Source organism: Sceloporus undulatus, chromosome 4, assembly GCF_019175285.1.
Source record: "Sceloporus undulatus isolate JIND9_A2432 ecotype Alabama chromosome 4, SceUnd_v1.1, whole genome shotgun sequence".
NCBI classification, from domain to species: Eukaryota; Metazoa; Chordata; class Lepidosauria; order Squamata; family Phrynosomatidae; genus Sceloporus; species Sceloporus undulatus.
Genome location: NC_056525.1, coordinates 174,266,624 through 174,290,086, shown reverse-complemented (window position 1 = coordinate 174,290,086; position 23,463 = coordinate 174,266,624). Strand labels below are relative to the sequence as shown.

General features: G+C 39.1%; 1 protein-coding gene across 5 annotated transcripts in view; it reads right to left on the bottom strand.

Annotated features, from left to right (window-relative positions):
• Nucleotides 1–851: 851 nt before the first annotated feature.
• Nucleotides 852–23,463, bottom strand: part of RNF144B (ring finger protein 144B) — a 103,940-nt gene continuing 81,328 nt past the window's right edge. For all 5 annotated transcript variants that reach the window (XM_042464912.1, XM_042464913.1, XM_042464911.1 and 2 more), the window contains exons 3-8: nucleotides 18,038–18,142; nucleotides 9,065–9,125; nucleotides 7,219–7,423; nucleotides 5,490–5,634; nucleotides 3,256–3,345; nucleotides 852–3,134 (exon numbers count right to left, since the gene is read on the bottom strand). In XM_042464912.1, coding sequence (XP_042320846.1) covers nucleotides 2,994–3,134; nucleotides 3,256–3,345; nucleotides 5,490–5,634; nucleotides 7,219–7,423; nucleotides 9,065–9,125; nucleotides 18,038–18,142 — 747 coding nt within the window. In that variant the 3' untranslated portion in view covers nucleotides 852–2,993. The remainder of the gene's footprint in view (nucleotides 3,135–3,255; nucleotides 3,346–5,489; nucleotides 5,635–7,218; nucleotides 7,424–9,064; nucleotides 9,126–18,037; nucleotides 18,143–23,463) is intronic.

Below are 23,463 nucleotides of genomic sequence, written 5' to 3'. Positions count from 1 at the left end.
AATGAAGATCCCTATGGAAAATAATAGAAGCAATTAAATCCCTTCTTCAGACAATAGCAGTCAATTTGGTTTTCCAGCAAGACAGCAAAGCTACTGAACAATCCTAAACCAAAATGTCAGCAGTGCATAAGCCTACTGGTGCTGGATTCAACTAAGAATCCAGATGATTGAATGAGCATCTTTCTGATCTCATCACAATGGTAAATCCTGACTGAGAATCTAAGGGCATTACTGCATGGGCCCCACTCTCGCCACAATTGCATCAAATAGAAATTTAACCGTTTCAGAGCAGCCATTATTGCACATCTTGTCAATCATGCCACTGGTGCTGCTTTTGCCCTCCTGTTCTGTTCCACACTCCCTCTTAACCCTGTCTCCCTGCCCTACCCAGCATGCCTTTCAGGTTTTTTTAAATTTAATTTTTATTTTTATCTTTTCACACAATTCTGCTATTAGATTTAAATTTTTCTTAAAAAGAAAAGAAAAGAAATGGGGGAGGGCAATCAGTCTGCTTGGTAATATCATGACCAACAATATTGCAACTGCCTGGCAGCATTGTTTCAGGTTTAGTGTGATTGAGAGCTCACTGATGGTTTTCCCTCATCAGTTCAAAGGGGTGCTTTAACCATGTTTCAGGGACACAGCAGCTATGCATCAGAGATGGTGGCATGTGATAAGTATCACCAAAGACACATTTTTCTTGCTGTAATCACAGTTTAAAAGCCATGTGTAGTAATCTCCTAAAGCTGCCTGAGAGTTCTAAATTTTCATGAATATATGGAACATGGGGGCTTTCCAGTTCATTTGGAAACCATCTAAAAAGAATTGAGGGCAAAAGTCTGAGGCAGCCCTTCAAGGTCAATTCTTTATTCTCACTTTATTCACATAACCCATGACAGATCACCAGAACAAAGGAAATACCTAAGTTTCAGTGTTTACTTTCTACTCCATCCATGCTATGTCTAAATAGTGCTCCTGTGGATTTGGTTTCTAGCCTGAATACAGCAATACTCAAACAATATGGGTAACAAAATGGTCATCCTGAAAAGAAAGCAGCTTTGGCAGAAAGAGGGAAAATGGCTTTAATACAAATCATACACAATATTGAACTCTCATTGGCAAAGATATGTAATGCAACATCAGCACTTCATGTGGTTCAATCAGAGATCCAACAGGCCTTGATCACATTCCCTGCTACCACTGTAAAGTAAGATTTTCTAGTAGGAGCTCTTGGAGTTAAAATGCTTTTCTTCCATTTAACAGTGAAAATATAGACTGTGGGCCAAACAAAAGAACAACACTTAGCTAGCTAATCAGTTTAGGAAAGTTCCCCTGAGCAATTAAGGTGGGAGTATGTACCCTGCTCGATGAGCTGCCACACACTTGGAGCATTCAAGGGAATAGCAGCATGGAGTTATGCTGTTTTAAGAACTAAACCAGCTCCAAACGGACTGGGCAAAAGGATGGTCTCCACTCCTATCTTTCTCTCATATACATATGTGCTTCCAAAACAAGGGTGAAACCAACCGTCCTAAATTATATAAATATGAACAAACCAGACTGGTTTCAAATCCTGGCTGTAGAACACCAGGTAGATACAGGTAACATTATTTTTCTCCAAGTCTATTAATTTACCTGTTTGCATGTTTTACAAGTCTAGCTATGGCTCTGTATTATGGAGCAGTGGATTTTATTTTTGTGAGATGTAGACTCATTCACTTGAAATCTTGCAGTCACTTGCTATATTTATATACAGAAATTGCTCCAAGTTAAACTTTTTTCAAAGTTCTTTAGCTCAATCTTATGTGGCTGCATTTGTTGTGGTATTTTTGACTAGGTTTGGAATATTTTTTTTAAAAAAACATATGCACTTTAAAATCTCACATTTTTTTCTTTTTTTTTAGCAAGCACATCACATACTATCCTAAGTGGAGCACTCATCTACTGCAATATAGAGCTTTAAGATGGTTTTTCCTCTTCTACTGAGCCTCAGAAAAGGAAGAGGGTAGCAGAAATATAACAATGAAGAGAAAGTATGTACAGTACAGGCTGGATGGTATCGCATCCTGTGGGAAATTTCTTCTTGCCCACTGCTAAGCTCTACTACACTTGTCACCACAGCCAGCATGTCAATTGAGCAGAGGATGCTTCTCCCATCATTTCAAGGTGAAGTACCCACCCTCCACTCACATCATGAGTCACCATGTCTTGTCACATCTCACCACACAGCACACAGCTGGATATTCAGGGTTTACAATATACTTAAAACAAATACATCCACCACCTGACTGAGCTAGGATTTGGCATATGGAGAAATGTGCTTGGCCTGTTGAGCTAGGTTCTTGCAACAACACCCTTCATAACATTGTTTTTAATACTGCACTAAGGCAGTTTCCACCATTAAAGTCACTTCTTATTTCTGCTTGTGCTTTTAGTTAATGCCTATTGACAAGATTCCTGTTACAACCATACTTTATTTTATATTACTTCTCACTTTTCAGCTTCAGCTTTTAAAAAAAAATAGAAATAAAATTTGCTCTGTCATTCAGTCGTTGCAATGCTAAAACTTATAATATTCGAAGATCTCTGAAGACAGGACTATGTCATTCACTTATATCCCCTCATTTAACAGTAGAACTGCTTCAGAAGATATAGAATTAAAGTGCTCTAAAATGGATACATAACCAAAATTTGAGGGGAAATGTAACTTCATCTGCAACACTAAAATAGAAGAGAGTCATTCTGAAGAATCTTTAAAATATGCAACTCTTTAAAAAAAAACAGAACAAAACCCAAAACAGAACAATCGACATCCACCCAGTGAACTACAACTTGGAAATAGCATTGTGTCCTGTGAAACAGTAGGCACTTTTTGCAGAAGTTGGCAAAGAGAAGGGGAATTGGTTGGTAAAGCACTGGCACCCGAGATGAGCCTTCATGTCCTCTCCCTGGCACAGATGATACAGATGTTCATACCCAACAGGCAGAAAGTGTTAGGTTGTTGATGGGACATGTTTCTTTTTCTTGCCTCGGCAGGATTTGCAGACACAGCAGATGATGCATGGCGAGGCTAGGAGCAGTAGGGGAGATGTTACAAGAGCGATGATACCCAGGCCCACAAGAATCCCAACAACCTGAAGAATATGAGAGGAGAGATGTGTTAAAAAATGGAAAAATTGTGAGGGTGCACATGCAAAACCTACACACAGCTAAGATCCTGATATAAACATAAGCTTGGGTGATCACTTGCTGTACCTGTGTTCTGTTCCATATTACTGAGGCACGGGAATGGCCCAGTTTGTTTCGGCAGGGACCTTTGTCATAATGTCTTAGGAAGATATCATTCTGGAAAATAGAAGAAAAGGCTGTGTTGAATAGTTAGTTTGTACGACTGTGCTGGTGCAACCTTATTATTCTATCCGTCAACGACGGTGCATGCCACTATACCTCCCCTCAACCTGAGCCAGCACAGCTGGTGGGCACAAGGTCGGGGGAGGCATTATTATCCAGTATCTTACTGGACAAAATAAGAACAGAAGACTTCCAGCCTCATGCTGCTACAAACTGAAATATCCGAAGTGTGTGTGTGTGTATGCTCGCCTTCACATGGACAGCATAGAAAATTGATGCCTCTTGATATTCTAAAAAAATCTTTTATTGCATGCTTTATAAAAGTAGTCTACCAGTGACATGTGGTGGGAGTTGACAAACTGTGCTTGTAAATGTGAAAAATCAGCTAATGAAACTGAACAAAAAAGGAGGTGTATTCTTGGCACAACTCCATTTAATGTGATCAAATGCTATACAGCATGGGGGGAAATGACACCTTTAAGTTTGGTGCAGTGTGCTAAAGAGAAGGAATAAAAAAACTGAGATGTGACTAGGAAAGAAAGTAATTGCTCAAGACCAGAAACACTGCTCTCCAAAAAAGAAACCGGCAACATTTTAACAGGGAATGGGAGCAAAATCAGATGTTTTTGGAAAGAGGTGTTTGGTCCAAATTTTTTTATATTTTCCTTTTCTCAGGTGGGAGGGAAGTGAGTGGGTTGAGAAGTAGAAGTAGAGAAGAGAAGAGAAGAAGATCGTGGCATAAATGTGAGTTCTTGCCAGCTCAATATCTATATTAATTGACAGTTGACACATGAAATGACCTTTAGTGAGTTCTCATGGGTAGTAATGTAACAGGATGTTTAATGTGCTCTTAACACAAAAATATTAGTTTTTCCAGTTTCAGAAAGATTTGGCAGCAGAAAGAAAGAATGAAAGTTTTTAAAACCAAAACCCTTCCTCCAAACTATATTGTGCAATAGTCATATATTGCCAGTATAGCCAGATCAACATATTAGCACAGTATCACTTGAATACCAAAGCCACTGAGGATGAGTGTTCACAATGAACAAGATTTCATGTAACAGTGAACCTGTAAACATGGTTTAGAGTTTAGAAGATGAGCTTCAGCAAACTTTGGGCTTAGTCTCTCTCATTCCCCACATCTGCTGCCCCAGCATGGCTGCAACAACAAACTGGGAAGCATGTATTCACAGTGGAACTCAGAATACTCAGAGTGTCCACTTTGTTGAGAGTGCAGACTGCAACTCTTGAAATCTAAACAGGTATGTATATGATTATATGGATAATAGATGCTATTTGATTTTTATGAAATTATGTTTTTAGAGATGATTTATGTGTTGTACCAATACCACAACTATAATAAATGTACTTTTATTCATATTACAATAGCCCCTAAAGAAAGCCAATTTGTGGCAGGGCCAAAACACAATGGGCCTTCATTTTCTTTAACTCTTCTACTGCAACGAGAGACTGAAAGCATCTGTCACAGTTTTAAATTAAGCACACCCAGCACTGCCAAAAGATTAAACTGGGCTTCAGCTTATTTATAGTAAGCAGAACAAGCTAGGTTTGTAAACCATACTTTGAAACCAGATTGTTTCTGTAAGAACTATAATTAAGATGAGCTACAGTTTTCTGGGTTCAAATAATAAGCTTCATATAATAAAAAATGGAAGTATGGCAGAGATTGTTCCAGAGGGAGTGGGTGAATATAACTCTTGTCTATACCCATTCTTGAATCAGAACTGTTGGTTCGATTAAATGAAAGAATGGCTGGGCAATGACAGATAATCACCTAGTAAAATAGATGGGCAACACTGTTGGCAGTGACTGCAGTTACAATGCTAACATTACAGATTAAGCCACCCTCAGGTACAGAGAGATCTGCTTTAAGAAGGAAACTGCCTCTGTTTGGGAAGGTGAGTAAAACCATGTTTCTAAGTAACAACAGCAGAGAGCTCCTGTCCTGATGTTTATTAGTTTCTCAGAGGAATTTGGTCAGGCCCCTGTGGGAGACAGAATTGTTGATATAATCCAGCTATTTTTATGTCCTTAGTAGTCTACCAGAGTTAAGGAAGCATAAGACAGCAACCTATAAAGCCCTAACTACCCCAGAGCCTTTGTCAGGTGTCACTTACATCCAGATTTTGCAGGCAGTACCAGCAAAATGTGTGCTTGCAGTTCTTACACATCATTTGAGCACAGCCTTCATTCCGCTCTATATGGATCCGACAAATTGGGCACTGTTTAATTGGAGCTTCTGCATCAGTCCTGATAAGTGCTCTAGAAAAGTAAGAAGGAAAAAAATATCTGTGGCTGATGGCAGTTCACTTTAGGAGCTTAGGAATGCCATACATTTTTCATTATTTTCATACATAGTTGTTGAAGGTATGCTGTTTAGTCATATAACATGCTAAGTTGCCAAGATAAATGTAGGCCACTTTAATTATCTTAGCCTCCATAACCCTCTCTGGCTTTTCTTCGTGAACAAAGATTCAGGAAGGACTCATCCCGCGCTTTCTACAAGCGCGTTGATGACTAAAACGGCCAATCTGAGATAAACAGATTTCAGAAAGCACAGCAGAAAGTCTCCTTGGGTGATGTTTCTGGGTTGTGGTTCTTTCTGCGTTGTCATTTCTCTTCGAAACTCGTTTGGCGTGAGCTTTCAAAAAAGGCTGCAGCATCGTGGATAGTGCATCTCCATGCCTCCCGATGCAAGGCCAGGGCGGGCCATTGTTGGTGATCAATTTGGCCGAACCCGAGATGTTGTTTCAGAGAGTCCTTGTATCTCTTCTTTGGAGTGCCCCTCTTACGCTGATCCGTGGCGAGTTCACCGTAGAATACTATTTTGGGGAGGCGATATATATATATAGCCTCCATACAAGGCTGTAGAAAAAGCACTTCTCTGTAACAAACCCTATCCAACCAGCATAAAATTTAAACTCTCAATTCAGATATTTTCTATCTGTGTGAACATGTGCATCAATAGGAAATGCTCAAGCTCTTCCATACAACTTGTTTCTACACACCCAAAGACTTTACAAAGATGGAGGTCACATATCTCTTCCACTGGAGGAATAGATGGTTTATATATGCATCTTCTACTTCCAGTAGCTTTCTGTCTTGAAATGCAAAGAACCAATGTGAAATTGAATAATGCATTCTTGATCACTGTTTCCCCACACTTCAAATAAGTTCTTAGTAAAAGTTTGTTTTTATGATGCATGCCTTATACAGTATATAGACACTACTTTCCCAGCACAAAACCAAAACAGGCCATCATGTCAAGAAGTAATCCAGGAGGACTAGCAGTGATAGTCCCAAGTAAGTCTACCATAGAGACCAACAGAAAGTTAGCATAGCTGAGATACCCATGGAACTAGGTTTTAAAAGCAAATCAGATTCCTAAAATAAATCTGCCTGGATATTTCCTGGCATTCAATATAAAATGCTTTTCAGATACAGAGCAACTGAGTTAGCCTACACTAAATAATATATTCATGGCTGCTGATAAGGAGTAAAATTTATACAGTTAAGATAAAGTCCTAAATCTTTTGTTAGTCCTGACTAGAGTAAACCTATTAAATCAGTGGGATTTACCTCCACATTGATGCAAAAGTCAACAGTAGACTGAATAGGCCTTCTCAAGTTGGGACTAACCAACAAAATGGCAGCCAAAGAATATGGATTATATTGTGCATGTCAGTATTTCTACAGAAGGCATCAGGATTAGGATTGCTGGGCTCCTTTCAAGTCACACATCCTAGGAGGGGGCCTCACGCTCCAGGGTATCAGACAAGATTCATCAGAGTTTATTAAAATTAGCATAAATAAGGAAAACTTGCGCCAAATTGACAAATTTCTTACCCTTGCTCATTTGGTACCACAAGAAGGTTGCTTTCCAGACAAGATCTCTCTAGATGCCAAGGTTCTTTACATGATGAGCAGAATGTCAAGTGGCAAGCCTGGCACTTTACAGGCACCGGTAATCCAGATTTACTTGGTTCAATCTGGCACACAGTCTGACAGTCAGCGGAGGGGCACCAAGTTCTTAGTGGATCTAGATGCACTTCTGAAAAATATTTATTTAAAAATCCAAAAAAACATTTTAACTTCTTTACATAGCAACCAAATTATGCATGTACTGAGCTTCAGCAAACAGTGGTTTAGGCCTCACAAGGGCTTATATGTGTGGGAAAACAGATTTTTACAAAAAGATAATTCATTGGTGGAATGATTTTCACTAAGATATAAATGCTGCACAAGAGTAATTTTCTTGCTTAGCCAATTTAGGGGCATCAGACATATGGCACAGCAGTCTCTGTTGTGATGGATACAAACCAGTGTAAGATGTAGAAAAGGAAAATCCTCTTACTTTTAAAAACAGTAAATTGTAAATAATAGTAAAATAATAAATAATTAAAAAACACTTCCCATCAGTTTCAAAAGTTGGGCCCGTACAAACAGGCCAAAATAAAACTGCTTCAGGTCACTTTGGAAGTATGCTGTTTAAATGACACACGCATCTTAAGAGGCCAGAAGCTGTGCCAAAGCTGCACTCCAGTCCTTCTGGCTTCTTAGGACGCATGCGTCATTTAAACAGCATACCTCCAAAGAGACCCGAAGCAGCTTTATTTTGGCCTGTCTGTATGGGCTTATTGTTATTTTCCCCAGGATAGAAATGAAGGGGCATGATGGGATTTCTCTTTCCCCTCTCATCTTAGCATCTGGCACACTACATCAGAGTCAATCTGACTATTGCATGCCACTTTGCAAGCATAATAGAAGAAATGTCATTGTAAGATTCACAGTTAGTGAAGAGCCACTGGGGCATCATATAGGTTATCTCAATTCATTAAAATCTTCAGGAGAAGATTATAGGCATACTGCTTGCTAGATATATGATATGTGTGAGTGCACTTATCATTTCTTTTTAAAAAATATTTGAAGAGGGATACGGGGCATCCAATACAACAACATGGATAGACTAGGGGGCTAAATCTTTCCTCTTCCACCAAAAAAGTCAGATTAAATTCATGTGTTTTACATATAGTCAGTTTTGGCCCACCAGCTGCAAACATAGCCATCCAGGCCATGCTTGTCTTAAATTACCTGCCACATCATTTTTATGGCCACATGGGTAGCCCATGTGGTCACAGCACTCTAGCCACACATTGTGTTCCAAGCCACTCACAACATGGCTTTGTGAAACGTGTGCTACCAAAGAAAATAAATTTAGAAAGGGAAATTCATGGATATTAACTAATTTGGTGCTCGAGCAACCTCACTGAATTCGAGGACACATTTATTAAGTACATTTCTATACCGCTTATCAGTGCACTTTAGCACTCCATAAGTGATTTACAATGTGTACGCTGATTACCTCCAACAATCTGGGTACTCATTTTAGTGACCTATGGCAGGATGCAACGCTGAGTCAACCCTGGAGCCCTACCTGGGATCGAACCTTGTGGCTGTGAATGACTGCAGTAGTGGCATTTAACAACTGTGCCACCAGGTCTCCTTAAGCACATTTGTTTAGGCTGAAACAGTAGTCTCGTTTAAACTGGAAGTTAACTGGGACTTACGTCTGTGCAGATAAGTATATGACTGCACTTACAGCTTGGTATGTCTTCCTAGGTATTTTCTGTTATCTTGTAAATTTAAATGTACATACATATTTAAACTGCCATAAGGTAATATAAAAGCACACCTCTCTCAAATTTTAATCGCTGGTATAACTGAAAGTGTTCAGCAGGTACCAAGCTGGAGATCTGAAACAAAGAACACAGTAACAAGGCAAAATATTAAGAATTGACAATTGGGAAATATCCAGTCTGTAAAACAGGTCCAGTAAGAATTTGCAATTAAGTAGGCTTTGTTATTTGTTCCTTGCGTCTTACATTAAAGAGACTTAGAATTCTGTTATCTGGAAATCAAAGAAAGCAAATATTACAAAGTAAACTGCATACTTTCCAACTATCCCAATCTGGCAGTTGGAAAAAGAGATAAACATTTAATTAATTCCACCTTTTACTATTAAAATTGATACTGTAACTTTACTGAAAGTGCTTTTAAACCAAGTTGGATCCAACGTGCTGCTTAAGCAACTTCAACCCTTTTCCAGTACCCACATTCAATTGAGATTCAATGAGAACCAAATATGTCATGACAAATTGCACCATCTTCTAATTCTACTGCAAAATTTGCATTTACCAACCCTGCATTGAAACCTACTGCTCAAAGCAATTCAGTATGTACAAAACGAGCCTCAGATTTGCAGTGTTTGTCAATTATGCTGTCTTTCAATTTGTCTAGTACTCCTAACGTATGTTGTATACATTCCATAATGCATTGTCCATTCCAGAAGATAATACCCAAAAAGTCGACAACAAAACATTCAGGAAAGATATATGAGACTCACTTGGAAGTCAAGAAGGCAATTCATTATGGAAAAACAATTGTAAGAATGTGTTTGTTTATTCTCAAGAACAGATTATGTAGAAGGGAAATTCCAGTTTTTCAAATTGTTAAAAACACTTAGAAAAAGAAAGAGGCACATGCCATGGATTGTTTAGGTGTTCCCCATCACCACAGATCCTGAACTAAATACTTTGTGTGATCACTCCCAGGTCTATGATTCTAGGTTTATAAATAAGTAGTTGTGGAAGAACAGTGAACATAGAAGACACATCATTTTTCATCTCCTGTCCAAGGTTTATCTTGAGTAGTTCCCTTAAGAAAAATTGTGCTCAGAACACATACGACTGAGTAGAGAGCACATAACATGTACAGTAGAATAATAAGACTGAGCCATCACTAGGGATGCTAGAAAAATCCAAACAAAATCCACCTGACATGGGCTTCTGATGTTCCATCATAATGGAAGCTATGGTGTCAGATGTGTGAGTATCCAAGAATCAGCAGGCAGGCAGGCAGAATCACCGATCAGCAAAACTAACCAATAAATATAAGTGAATGCTTATGAAAACAAGCAGGATGCTTTTGAAATTTTATGTATCTTGGTGGAGTCTCCCATTCATCATTGCTTTGCCACTGGATTAACTGTTTACATTCTATCCTCACTTCCCTCCTTCCCATTGAACCTAATAGCAATGCCCGAGGATATTAACCTCTTGGATGACTGTTTAGAGATGTATAGTTCCTCAACAAATGAAATGGCATTCCCTACTAAACAGCTAAGTTATATTGTTTAAGACGGTATGTTCCTCTGTGTGTTAACTACAGAGAAACCTGCTAGAGGGCTCAAGTAGTATCATGGTTCAGTCCTTATGAAAGTATAACATACGACTTGCCATACACTGGAATATAATGAATGTATGGCATCGTACATGCTGTGTAATATAATGAAAGGCATTTGCATGTCATCTGTGTTTTTTCCTTAAAAGGGGTGTATATGTTTATATAACTATGATTGCATATAATAAATAGCCTTAACGATTAACAAAGAATCTGCTCAATTTCCCATAAAAATATCCTGAGATTCCAATACCTAAGAATGCTTAAGTGGAGTGTAGATGTTAATTTTATCTATCTGGATTTTACCGTGGTCACAAGTTGATTACCCGGGCAGTTAGAAGGTAATAAAGGGGACCCCCAGAGAGGTACCGATTATCTGACAAATGACAAAGGTCCCCCAATTCTTCAGTCTAAAGAGATAAAGGCAAGAAACCAAACATGTTTCGATATGACCAGGCTATCCTGTAATAATTCCCATAATTATCTAACTATCATTTCCTGAATACACTCACTTTAACATAGAGTGGAAGTTGCTTATCACTTCAGCATAAACTATTCTCTGCTTAGAACCAATGCATCTCCAGACATAAACAAATTATCCTGAAAAAGTGGGCACCTTTAGCATCTCTATTAGATATTAATCATTTGGATTCTGATTCTCCTGTCCTGGAAACAAGAACATAACAGCATATGGAGTCATCCTGGGTTGCATTAAAAAGCTATTCCTTCCAATCAATCTTTCAGGAGTATAGCTATTGGAGTGGAGCAAGGGGTCATACAGGCTCTTTCTTAGGAAATAATCTTTCATTTTTTAATAAAAAGATAGGGTTCAGTCTATTTGCAAAATTAAATTATTTCAAAAGGCAGATGATTGGATTGTTTACTTGAGGCAAAGAATAACTTGACATTAAAATAACACGACAACACAGCTCATATCAAGACTGAAGACTTCTATTGAGGTTTGGGGGAGTTAGAATGGAAGAAAGAAAAAGATCTGATGGCTTCCTTTCAATCTTTAGAAGGCATTCTTGGGATATTAGGGCAATTTTGCTTCTAGATGCAAAGGGTGATTAAATTAAACAAAAACACTACAATATTATGTGTGTGTGCCTGTGTTTTAAAGCACAGGTATGTTTTTCTCAGCATGTGAAGCAGGAGCTTCCAGAAGAGCCTCCAGAAGAGCCTTCTCTAACCTGGTGCCCTTCATATGTGTTTGACAGCAACTCCTATCATCTCCACACATGTCTAGAAATGGTGGGAGTTGTCATCCAACAAATCTCAAAGACACCAAGCAGGGAAAAGACACTTGGAAGGAATCCTTCTCCCTTTGTAGCATAATTTTAATTTTATTTATCTGTTGCATAGAAATGCAAGACAATATGGGATTACAGCCAAAGACAATTTAAAAAACACCACTGCACTACTACCAACACCATCACACTTGAAGCAGAGCCCCATCAAGTCAGTTTCCCACATTCACTTGAAGTAAGGAGCTTATTATCACTTGGCATTTTAAATCAGTTCCAGCCTCCCAGGCTGCAGCCAGGACACGAGGATTATCGCAAACTAAATTGTCACCAAATTGCCAGTCGCCATCAGCTCAGGTCCCAGCCACGCTCCACCAGCACTTTTTAGAAGTCAGAAAGCTTTCTGACTTCTAAAATGTGCTGGCGAGCACAGCTTGGACTTGACTAGGACCTGGGCTGATGGTGGCTGGCAATTCGGTGGTGACTGAATATGCGATAATCCCCACGTCCCAGCTGCAGCCCAGGAGACTGGAGCCGATTTAAAACACTAAGCGATAAACCCCTAAATGAATCCTGATTCCCTTAGTAGAAAATGCAGCAAATGAAGTCATTCCGGAACAAGGTCAAGTACAGTAGAAATCCTTCTTGCCACTTATAATTTATTTTATCTTCTCTAATCCTGAAAAACAAAGCCAGGCCTAATCAAAAGCTTTTAACCAGTGTAAGGATAAACCATTGAGATTTATACCAATTATGAGCTTTAAAGTATTAGAATCCCTCCATATTGATCAGTTTTACTGCCTCCATTTTAAATGTAAAAAAAAAATTCTTTCTAATGCACAAGAGTTCAGCAGACTTAGTCCCTCTGTCCCCACACTTCTTTCAACAATACTTGCTTCCTTTCTCTGAAGCAAACAGTGAGGGCCTTTCTTTATTTAAAGAGCTGCTATGCCAGCAGAAGCATCTCCTGGGCAGAAACAGCCCAGCTTCATTTATCTACGTTCTGAAAATATGTAGGACTAGGATATTTTGAGGTTCTGATAATATTTAGGACTACTTTTTTATATCACTCATAGTAACATTTATAGCCTGCTTTTTCCCCCAATGAAGATGCTCAAAGCACCAAACAGAAAGTCTATAATTTATAATCCAGTAAATCAGTAAAAATATCCAAACAAACTAAAAGCACAGATGAGGTAAATTTAAAAAGCAGTAACATCAGCTTGCTGAAAAAGAAAATTCAAAATGTCAGTAAAATGTAAGCAAAGAGGTAGCCAATGTAACTTGGCCAGAGAAAGTCCACTTGCCTGATATCATCTTCAAAGTAAGAATTTACCCAAGATAGTCTCTCTTTTTGGCAAGGAGGACATAAGAAAGAACAAAGTTATTTTACTGGCAGATTGAAAAATGTTTTCTAGTCACTTTTTAAAATTGTTTTAACTGCTTTTTTTAGACATTTGGCAGGAATTTTTCTATTCCCCTCACTTTACAACCACACAGTTGTTTTAAAAAGGATGAAGTACTGTATGTTCTTAACACTGTAATGAGCAATGACACTGCTTTGTAATGAGTAACGGAAATGTATTGAGTAATGTAATGAGAAGTACTTCCCCCCACCCCCCAAAACATATTTCTGGGTCTCAGGCAATAATATGTACTTAGACTTCATCCCTCTGTCCTTTACTCACCTCTTCAGTTCTTCATGTAGATACTAGCTTGTAAATTCATCTTTCTGAATGGTGTATATGTTGTGATAACTAAAATGGCTTTACATCTTACCATATACTCATGTACAAATGGACTTCATGTATATGTCGAGGGAAGGTTTTAGGGTCAAAATTATATGGTCTGTGGATACATTAAGGATAAAAGGGGGCTACTGCAAAGGATCTAAAGGGGAAATGCCACTTTTGTCCCTCCTTCTCCTTCTCCGGTCTTCTCCGGGTCACCTAACACCACTTCTCTGCTGCTAGAGAAGGTTTTTATCTGCCAGCAGCTCTTTCAAAAATCACTGCTGAGGCACATGAAGTGGTGCTTCTTTCAGGACCTTTCTAAACAGTACATTCATCCCTCCACATTTGCAGCTTTGACTTTTGCAAATTTGATTATTCAAAGATTTTATTAATATTGTTCTCTCTCGGAATAGCTAAGTCCTCCAATGCAACTCTGTGGTCAACTTTAACCAAAAGTCACACTGAAGGACCTAGACATTCCTAAAGAGAACACTCCACTAGGCATTTGTAGCTCCTCCAACACAATTCTATGGTCAATATCTGAACTTTTCCACCTTCACAAGGGTCCTGTGCCACTAACCCCAGCGAATGTGGAGGGATTAGTGTATTACTATACTGACCCATATATAAGTCAGACCCAGATTTTAGTCAGTTTTCGGGCATGAATTTCTTGAATCATAGTTGAGTATATACAGCAGTTATTTTACCTTCTGAGATAAAATCACTAATAGTACCATATCTTTTTTTTTTCTTTCAGGCTATTCAGTTTGCCATGTTAGGTCTACAGAAAATTCAAACAATACACATTGTAAATTCCTTGCCTAAGAAAACCCTATGAAATTCATGGGGTCACCATAAGTCAACAAGCAACTTGAAGGCACATACACACAATACTGCTTCACTAAGTAATGGAAGATTCCTATTGACACTGTAGTGTCAAAGAATCTATTTCTATATATCTAGAGATGAAATTTGATTTGACTCTTACATTATCACCACTACTTTTGATTTGTATTAGATGTGAGATTATTAGTACTCCTATCCTAACAAAAGACTGTGCATTACTTTCATCATAAAATATTCATTTGTTCCATTAACAAGCTCCCTCGCCATTTACGATGATGATTTATTAGAGTTTATTAGAAACAGCAAAGTATGCGGAAAGAAATGAAATAACTGCATATCTGAAAGCAAACATCTTTAGGCAACTTTTCTCATTTTTGTTACAAACTACTAAAACAAAACTGGAACAGAGAATGGAACTTAATAGCAGAAACACCCCACAAGAGAGACTAAAGTTTGAGAAAGTATGTACTCAAGATGGAGAGCTGTCTTTTCTAGTCAATAATATGGCAATATCCTACACTCTACAGTACTCAAGGGGAAGCAGATGTTTGTATTACTAGATCTTACTTGGGACCTAAAATAAATGAATCTCTTAAGACCATTTACCTTCAGAATATGACCTATTACTAGAGGTTTTTTTAGACAAGAGAAGCAACATACAGCTCACATTCTGCACAGCCCCCGTATTTGTTTAGTGTTCCCCAGCCATCACTATATCTGATTGCATCCAAAAAGGGGTTGTTGTTTTTTAAAATCAAACAAACAGACATTCATTTTCATCTTAAAACAAGGTATGTGAGACATATACAGATTGTTTTAAAAGAGCGCTGTGCTCCCTGAACCACCAAGAAACATGGCTATCTTTTAAAACAAGGTTCTTCCCATGCTTGGTTTAACCCAGAAATTGGTATGCGTGTGTTTATACACTACTACTGAAGTGCTAGATAATTAAGAAATCAAAAGAGTCAAAGAATTTCTATACCAAACATTGATCAGAATAGAGATTGCAGTCAAGAAATAAAAAGAAGACTAATAGGAAGGGATGCCATGAAAGATTTTAAAGTGTAAACATATACAGTTGAACACTAAAGTTAGAATCATCCAAGCCACTGTATTCTCCATCACCATGTACAGTACAGATGTGAGAGCTGGACAGTGAAGAAAGCCAATTGGTTTCAAATAGAAGAAAGCTGGTTGGTTTCTAAACTCTTCAGAGGAAGTTCTAAGTGACCACTAACAGCCCAAGCAGTTTCTAGAAGAACAGAAATGGACACTTGATCTGCTGAAGTTGCCCACTCCAGTTTGAAGAGGTGCCCTCTATGGCTGTTTTAATACTGGCTTTGAAGCAGCATTGATAAGAAGAGTACAGTTACCTTCGATTATCCAGCTACTGTAGATACTGTATTATGCGAAGTCTTCTTCCTAGGTTGGCTTTTAAAAAGCAAAGGTTAAGATGATGAATGGCTGGCTGAGAGGGTAGGACAACAGATTTGGTTACATATTTATTCCATTAGGTAGTGTTTGTTTTTGTTTCCTTGGATTACTAATCCCAACATTTTTGACAGGATGGCCTATAAATCTGAACTGTTGCTTCCATTACTGACCTACAGAGACTATGTTTATGTATTCACAAAAGCCAGAAACTCAGCAAATCCTCACTATGTAATCCATAGAACTGCATAAACAGAGAAAGGACTTTTAAAAAAACAACAACAGATAAATTGATTACCTGATTCCATGGTTCCATATATATACTGACTAAATGGCCCACATTCCCAACAAGGGCCAGAAAATTATGTTCGCTATGAATCAAAACAACTTTTGGGTCAAATGTGGACTCCTCTCAGCCATCTGATCCGTCTACCTCATAATGCTACTAAAGTATTTGAAACAATCTAGGCAAAAGGGGCAGGACATGGCTACTTTGATAGCTTATTTGAAATCAAAGAATGGGGAAATTATTACTGAATTAGTTTTTTCTGCAGCTGTTCAAGTCACGTGGTCTCAGCCTAAAGGGAAGGCAATGGCAAACCCCATCTGAACAAATCTTTCCAAGAAAACCCCATGATAGGTTCACCTTAGCATCACCATAAATCAGAAACAACTTGAAGGCACACAACAACAAGCTACTGTTCTAGTTCAAGAGGGGGTGACTGTAGGATCTTCTGCTTCAGACCAAACTAACTTTAAGCCAGAACACACCGGCTCTAAAAGCTGGCTTCCTGGTGGCTTGGGGGGCATGGTGTTTATATGCCACATGTCCCCAAGATGTCTTGAAGCCACCCACCTGTTTAGACGTGGGTGGCTTCAAGGCACTCTGGTAGTGTGGCATTTATACACTACCAGAGCACTTTGCAGCTGGCTTCAAGACTGTAGGATGTCAAAGCCAGCTTTTTGCAAGCCAAAAAAAGAGCAAATCTTTGCTGCACCTTTTTCAACCAGGGAAAAGGCAGATCAGGCCCACAGTGTATGGATGCCACAAGCCCCAATCCATCTTCGAAAGGGGCAGTTTCTATTGAGTCAATACACACACACCAGTTTGTAGTTAAGCAGAATAGTTTTGCGATGAGCTACACAATATTGTGACAAATATGTTTTCTAGTGTTGGTATGTCAAGCACAGAACATACATCAGTGGATGGACATAAGGGAATGGAGGCTGATCAGCCTTGTTAAGGAAATGTAACATTGTTTTATTTATAAGAGTTGTGTGCATGGGATGTCTGATGAAATCAGTCTAGAAGATGGATAGGGCCTTGTCAGTGCTGGCTCCCAGCCATTGGAATACCTTTCTGAAGGAAGCTGGTTTTTGAAAATGTGAATCAGGCTGTTTGGGAATAGTGAGGGGGAGTGGAGAGAGGAGAGAAAGGAAGAGACTGTGACGCCACATGAATGTCAATTTTGCAACTGCCGCAACAGCAACGTTTCACACTTGAGGAATCCTGGAACTGCTGTGCCATTAGGAGCTATTGACAGGTTTTCCGCATCAATGAAAAGAATACCCTAGCCACACAGCAGCAATGGGTTGGAGGTGATGTCGTTTGACAAATATTGGCAAAGGCACTATTTTATTACTATAATTGTGGTTTAAAAGTGAGGCAATCTCTAACCTTCAGAATCATCATAGTTGCAATATGGCTGGTTTGTTCCCACTTGCATGCATTCTAACATGTACAGATGAACTCCACTGTTTTCATCCACAAAGCCATTCCCTCAAATTCTGTTCACACACACAGCCCCAGCTTCCAAGTTAAGCAGCAAGTGACATTCAAAATCTCCTCCAATTTGTGTTTTATAACCCAGAATGCCACCCATATTCCAAGCAATCATTGCTAAAAGAGGACTGGCAACATTCAAATGGGGGCTGTTCTGGCTTTTAAGCAGGCAATTTGAAGACTGCCTGAATGCCAAGTAAACATTTCCCCAGGAAAGGAAAAACAAGGGGGAAGCCATCTGCTTGTTTCTTGTTTCTCCTGTCAAGTGGGCCTCCTGCCAAGTAGTCATTACAGTAATTAAGGGGAGGAAACAGCCTAATATATTCATTATGTAAACGAACAAAGAAGATTTTTTTTAAAAGGAGAGAGATGACAAGTGAAGATACCTCAGTTTCTTGCAGAGTCCCCCGGCTTAAGCACGCCATGTCTGGACAAGTGATAGGAGAACCATAACCTTCACGGATGGCTATCTGCATATATTGTTTTAGGCACTGAAGAAGGACAGAAAAAAAAGATATAGATAAGTTACAAACCATACTAACAGAAACCATTACAGTAGCTGTTTTGCACCCTGTACCTTCACTTCTTTAACCAGCTGTCCTGAACCTTCCGTTGTCCAAGAACACTAATTGTGATTGCAAAGAGAAGCTTATTTTGAGGACTTAATACAGACATGTTCAGAGTGGATGAAGGTCTTCTCCACATGCTTAGTTTTCATACAGCAGAAAGTCAAATCCTTCTACAGGTTGAGTCTCCCTTATCCAAAATGCTTGGGTCTAAAAGTGTTTTTGATTTTGGATTTATTTATTTTGATTTTGGAATATTCACAACAACAACAACTAGTTTCATTGATTAGTCAACTGACCATATCAACAATAACATACAATATATCAAGATACATACAAAGATAAAACTGGGTCACTCCTTGAACTCATAAAAATTTTAAAAATGTACATAATGAGATATCTTGGAGATGGGACCCAAGTTGAAACACAAAATTCAATGTTTCATAGATCCCTTAGACACATAGACTGAAGGTAATTTTATGTAATATTTTTTAATTATTTTGGTTATGAAACAAACTTTGTGTACACTGAAACATCAGAAAGCAAAGGTGTCACTATCTCAGTCACCCATGAAAAACTTTTTGATTTATGGAATATTTTGGATTTCAGAATTCCCGAGACTGAGCCTATATGTCAGTTTTCCCCCCATGTACATAACTTTCAAAAACAACATGCTACATTATTCTCTTTTTACATAAATGTACATAATACATATATATATATATTGAGAGTTTTGCCTTTCTAGTCCTCTTTTACATATTCCTAATTCAGCCCCTCTCAGTTCATATCTAAGAGCAAATTGCTTTTGTTTGCTGTAAGGATATTCTCAAAAAGATGCCATGTAAGCTGTTATTTGGATTATCAGAAAGGTCCTTGTGTTGAGGTTACAAATTTCTCCATCACCCCACAAAAAAAAGAAATGCAGTTTCATGAATCTCTACTGATGCTGATGTACATGTTAAAAGCACCTTCACATTATATTTAACCACCAAGAATCACTGGCCTCAGCATTTGAAAAACACAAAACCAAACCAAGATCACTGCATCAGGCAAAGTCAAGCATGATTTTTCACTACCAGTTCAAAGAGCACAATTTACCTCTGCAGTGATGACATAATACAGAGTCCTGAACATCAACTCAGACAAAACTCTATGGCAAAAGTCATGTGTTTCAAAATGAGTATCTCCTTCTCTGTACATATTAGCAGTATCTACAAGTTTCTGCTTAACCCTTGCTTCAGCTTCAACAGTGTGTTTTGAATAAAAACCTGGATACATGTTCAAAAAACAGTACCACTTCCAAAGGTAAAGGCAGTGATTAATTTTGTTGAAGCTAGACCTTCAAAACATTTTTGGTGGGACTACAACTCCCAAGCAGTATAATCCAGAAAAGTATATTTTCCAAACTCTGGTTGAAGAAGAGCTTCATAATCAGTCTTTACAATATTTATGCATAATGAGACAGTTCTTGCAACATCTATACATTCTCTCATTCCACATCCACATCCAACTAAATATAATAATGACTACCCACCCACTCCATACAAATCAGTCATGCAATTTATGATGACAGCTAAATGGCCTGGGATGTGGGAGGAAACAGGTTTCTGCCTAATGAGTACTTAGTGAATTCACAGGACGATGCCCGTCTTATAGTCACACATTTTCAGCACTGCCAGGGAGGCTTTGTGGACCAAGTAAAGAGTTTTTGTTTGTTTTTTTAGTGGTGTCTACTATGAGCAACACCTCATCATTAGTTGTTATAATGGGAACCTTTTTGGATAACAGTTCCCAGAATCCTCCCAGTCAACATAGCCAGTGGCCATGCTGACTGGGGCGTTTCTGGGAACCATAGTCCTAATGGTAAGTCTCCCAAGCTTTGGTCACAACAGTACAAAGGGCTTCCCATGAGAGTTGTTGTATATTCAGCCTCTTGTACCTTAACTCATTTCATTGATCATATGAGATAATACTGCTGACCAACAAGAGGGTGATAAGAAAGAATGAGAGCTACTTCTGAAAATCAGATACAATAGTGGAGCAGCTTTTTCCACTCCTTTCTTAAGCTCTCCCTCTTCCCATCTCTCTCTCTCTCTCACACACACACACACACACACACACACACACACACACACACAAAGATATCATGCCCATTTTCTCTTTCACTGAAACCAACAGAATCATAAAGTTGGAAAGACTGTGTAGAATATGCATAGCAGAAATCTCAAATGGTGAGCCAGTGTGTTGTAGTGATTCTGAGTATGATACTGGGATTCTGGGAAACTAGGGTTTGAAGCCCATTCAGCTCTGGAAATCCACTGGTGACCTTACACAAATCACATTTGTTCAACCTTAGAGGAAGGAAATTGTTGATCTCCTCTGCATAAATCTTGCCAAGAAAACCATATATAGGATCACCACAAATTGGAATCTACTTGAAGGCACATAACATAACAACAACCTCAACTGTTCTCACCAGACTGCTACTAGGAAACAAGTTACATAATGAAGAGGCAACACAGACAACAATATTTTAGATGCTCTTATCTTAGGGAATGCAGCCCTTACACTGTGATTGTCCCCAGAAGGGATGCTTAGAGCATATACTTAACACTAAAAAAAGTACCTCCCACTGGGGCTACTCAAAATTTGAGTTCTACTTTACAAGATATAAGCCTCTAAGTCAAATATGTAGTAATAAACCTAAAGCTGCCACCCAATGTGCATATGCATGAAGTAATGGCAAGGCTAACATTTCTAGTTCACACAACACTGGCATTTTAAAAGTTACACCGATATCACTTTAAAAAAAGATATAAGACATTTGACGAAATGTGCTCCATTTTTTCTAAGCTTGCCATTTCATTCACAGAATTTTACATAAGATCTTTAACATTTAAAAATTATCTGAAGGGCAAAAACAACTACTGACATATTTAACAAAGTCCTGACTCCTTACAGTATATTTGTTGAAAGAAAAAAACAGGTTGAATGAAGCTATGCTTCTGAATGAAAAAGACTGGAGGAAGGAAGAAGGAACACATAATCCAATCTTACGTTTTTCTGCTGCTCCAGAGAACAGGACCCGGAACAATGGATGCAAGCTACAGGAAAAGAGATTCCACCTGAACATTAGGAGGAACTTCCTGACAGTAAGGGCTGTTAGACAATGGAATTCACTCCCTCGGAGGGTGATAGAGTCTCCTTCCTTGGAGGTCTTTAAACAGAGGCTGGATGGCCATCTGTCAGGGATGCTTTGATTTGGATTTCCTGCATGGCAGGGGGTTGGACTGGATGGCCCTTGCGGTCTCTTCCAACTCTACGATTCTATGATTCTATGATTCTAAGTAGTCTGGTTGAACATCTCAAAATAGGGAAAATGTGTTGGCAGGTTTAGTATTTGTTTGATGTAGTTGTTGGTGTGTGTATATACCTCCAAACAATGTTTCTGTTGTCCCAGACTATTTTCTGGTGATCCCCAGCACAGGTTGCAACATTTTAATTCCCCCACTCCAGCCTACCCTGAAGGTTTTGGGTTTTTTTTTCTGATTTCAAAACGTATTGGAACGAAAGAAAGATCTTTCACTTCTTTATGTTAAAAAAAATTTTTTTTTAGTTATTGGAGTTTATCATACTAAGCAGATACAAGTGCAATTATATCAGAATAGCATCTTTAGTTGGGGCTTATTGCATTATGTCATTTTTCTTCTGGTGTCCTCCTAGTGGGAGACCATTTGGAAAGTGTTTCTTTTTAACACAGAAATCCATTAATGACCTCCTTTCCCACTATTGGTCAGCTACAATTTCCAGTGTGATAGTTCAATTCTACTTTAATATCAATTTTGGGTGAGCAGTAGGTGGGTATGGTTTAGGTGCTCTAGTGATCAGGTGAAAAGAAGAAGGGGCAAACATGGCAATTTGATTTTCTTTCAACTGGCAAAGTAATTGGGAAACTTTAAAAAAAGAGTTTAAAAGTTTCTCAGTTACCTTGCCTGGTTACTTGTCAGAGGAGCAGAGAAGGCAAAATTTTGATCACTGCCCACCCACCTCCACTGCTTTTCAAGCAGATTAGCCCATTTCGGGAGTCTCTTACACACACACACACACACCTGGAAATGGAAGTGTAAAAGATAAAAAAAATCTTTTAGTTAAAATAGCATTTATTTCCTGTTGTTGGTGCTTAGACCTTCAGAAATAATTAATTGATGGCAGATAAAAGCCAGCAGCTAGATTTGCCTGATCTATCTTGAATCAGGAAGCTCTTCCTGCACAAGGAAAGAAGGGTTTTTAAAATATAAGATTATTTTTATTTATTGTTCAGGGAGGGACCACTGTGTGTGTGTGCAGGCATGCACATGTGCCAATCTAGAAAAATTGTGAGGAATAATGTCTTGGAGGAGGTACTGGATGGTTGTGGGCAATCCCAAATCCTGTGTGTGATAAGCTTTTAACACAGTTTGCAATCAAAACAAGGTTCCAGGTGTGAAAGGAAAGAGAACAATCCTTGCAGGACAGCATCCCCTCTTCATGTCTCCCAAGACAGCCAGGGAGAATCCCTTCAGCGAGCCCAGAGATCAATGGGAGAGGCTTCTGGCAAAGCCAATTTGAGGAGCCCAAGCTGTTTCCAGAGAAACTATGGGGATGGGTTTTGCAGGACAGCATCCCCTCTTCATGTCTCCCAAGACAGCCAGGGAGAATCCCTTCAGAGAGCCCAGAGATCAATAAAGTAGGCTGCTGGAAAAGCAGGGAGGGAGCACTCTTCCCAAAGATTCTCTTTCCAGGGTTGGAGGAGAAGGCAGATTCCGTTTGAGAAAGAGAGATGGAAAGGCTCTATTCCCCCCCCCCCCATTGATCAGAGCCCTTCCCTTCCTGGGCGAGATCAGAGCCCAAGCGGGCAGGGAATGCCTCTTTGAGAGGAGGCTTCCCTTCCTGCCTCTCCTCCGTTAGAAATGGGCTCTCCCCACACAGAGGGGAGGTTGCAATCCACCGGGGGAAGCCTTGTAGTCCTTTGGCAGATGCAGGCGCTTGAGCAGCCGGGACTTCAGGCGCTTAAAGCGCTGAAGAGATTAAGCGCCTGTAAACCATTAAAATAAAAAATAATAAAAATCCTTATCTCTTATTGAAAGACCACAGCGGACAAAGGGGTGAGGGAAGCAAAAATGGCAACAGCCATGACGGATGGGGACAGAAAGGGCGACTCCCCCCAAGCCAGCCCATCGCGCTCCGCTTCTCCCATCCAGCTAACC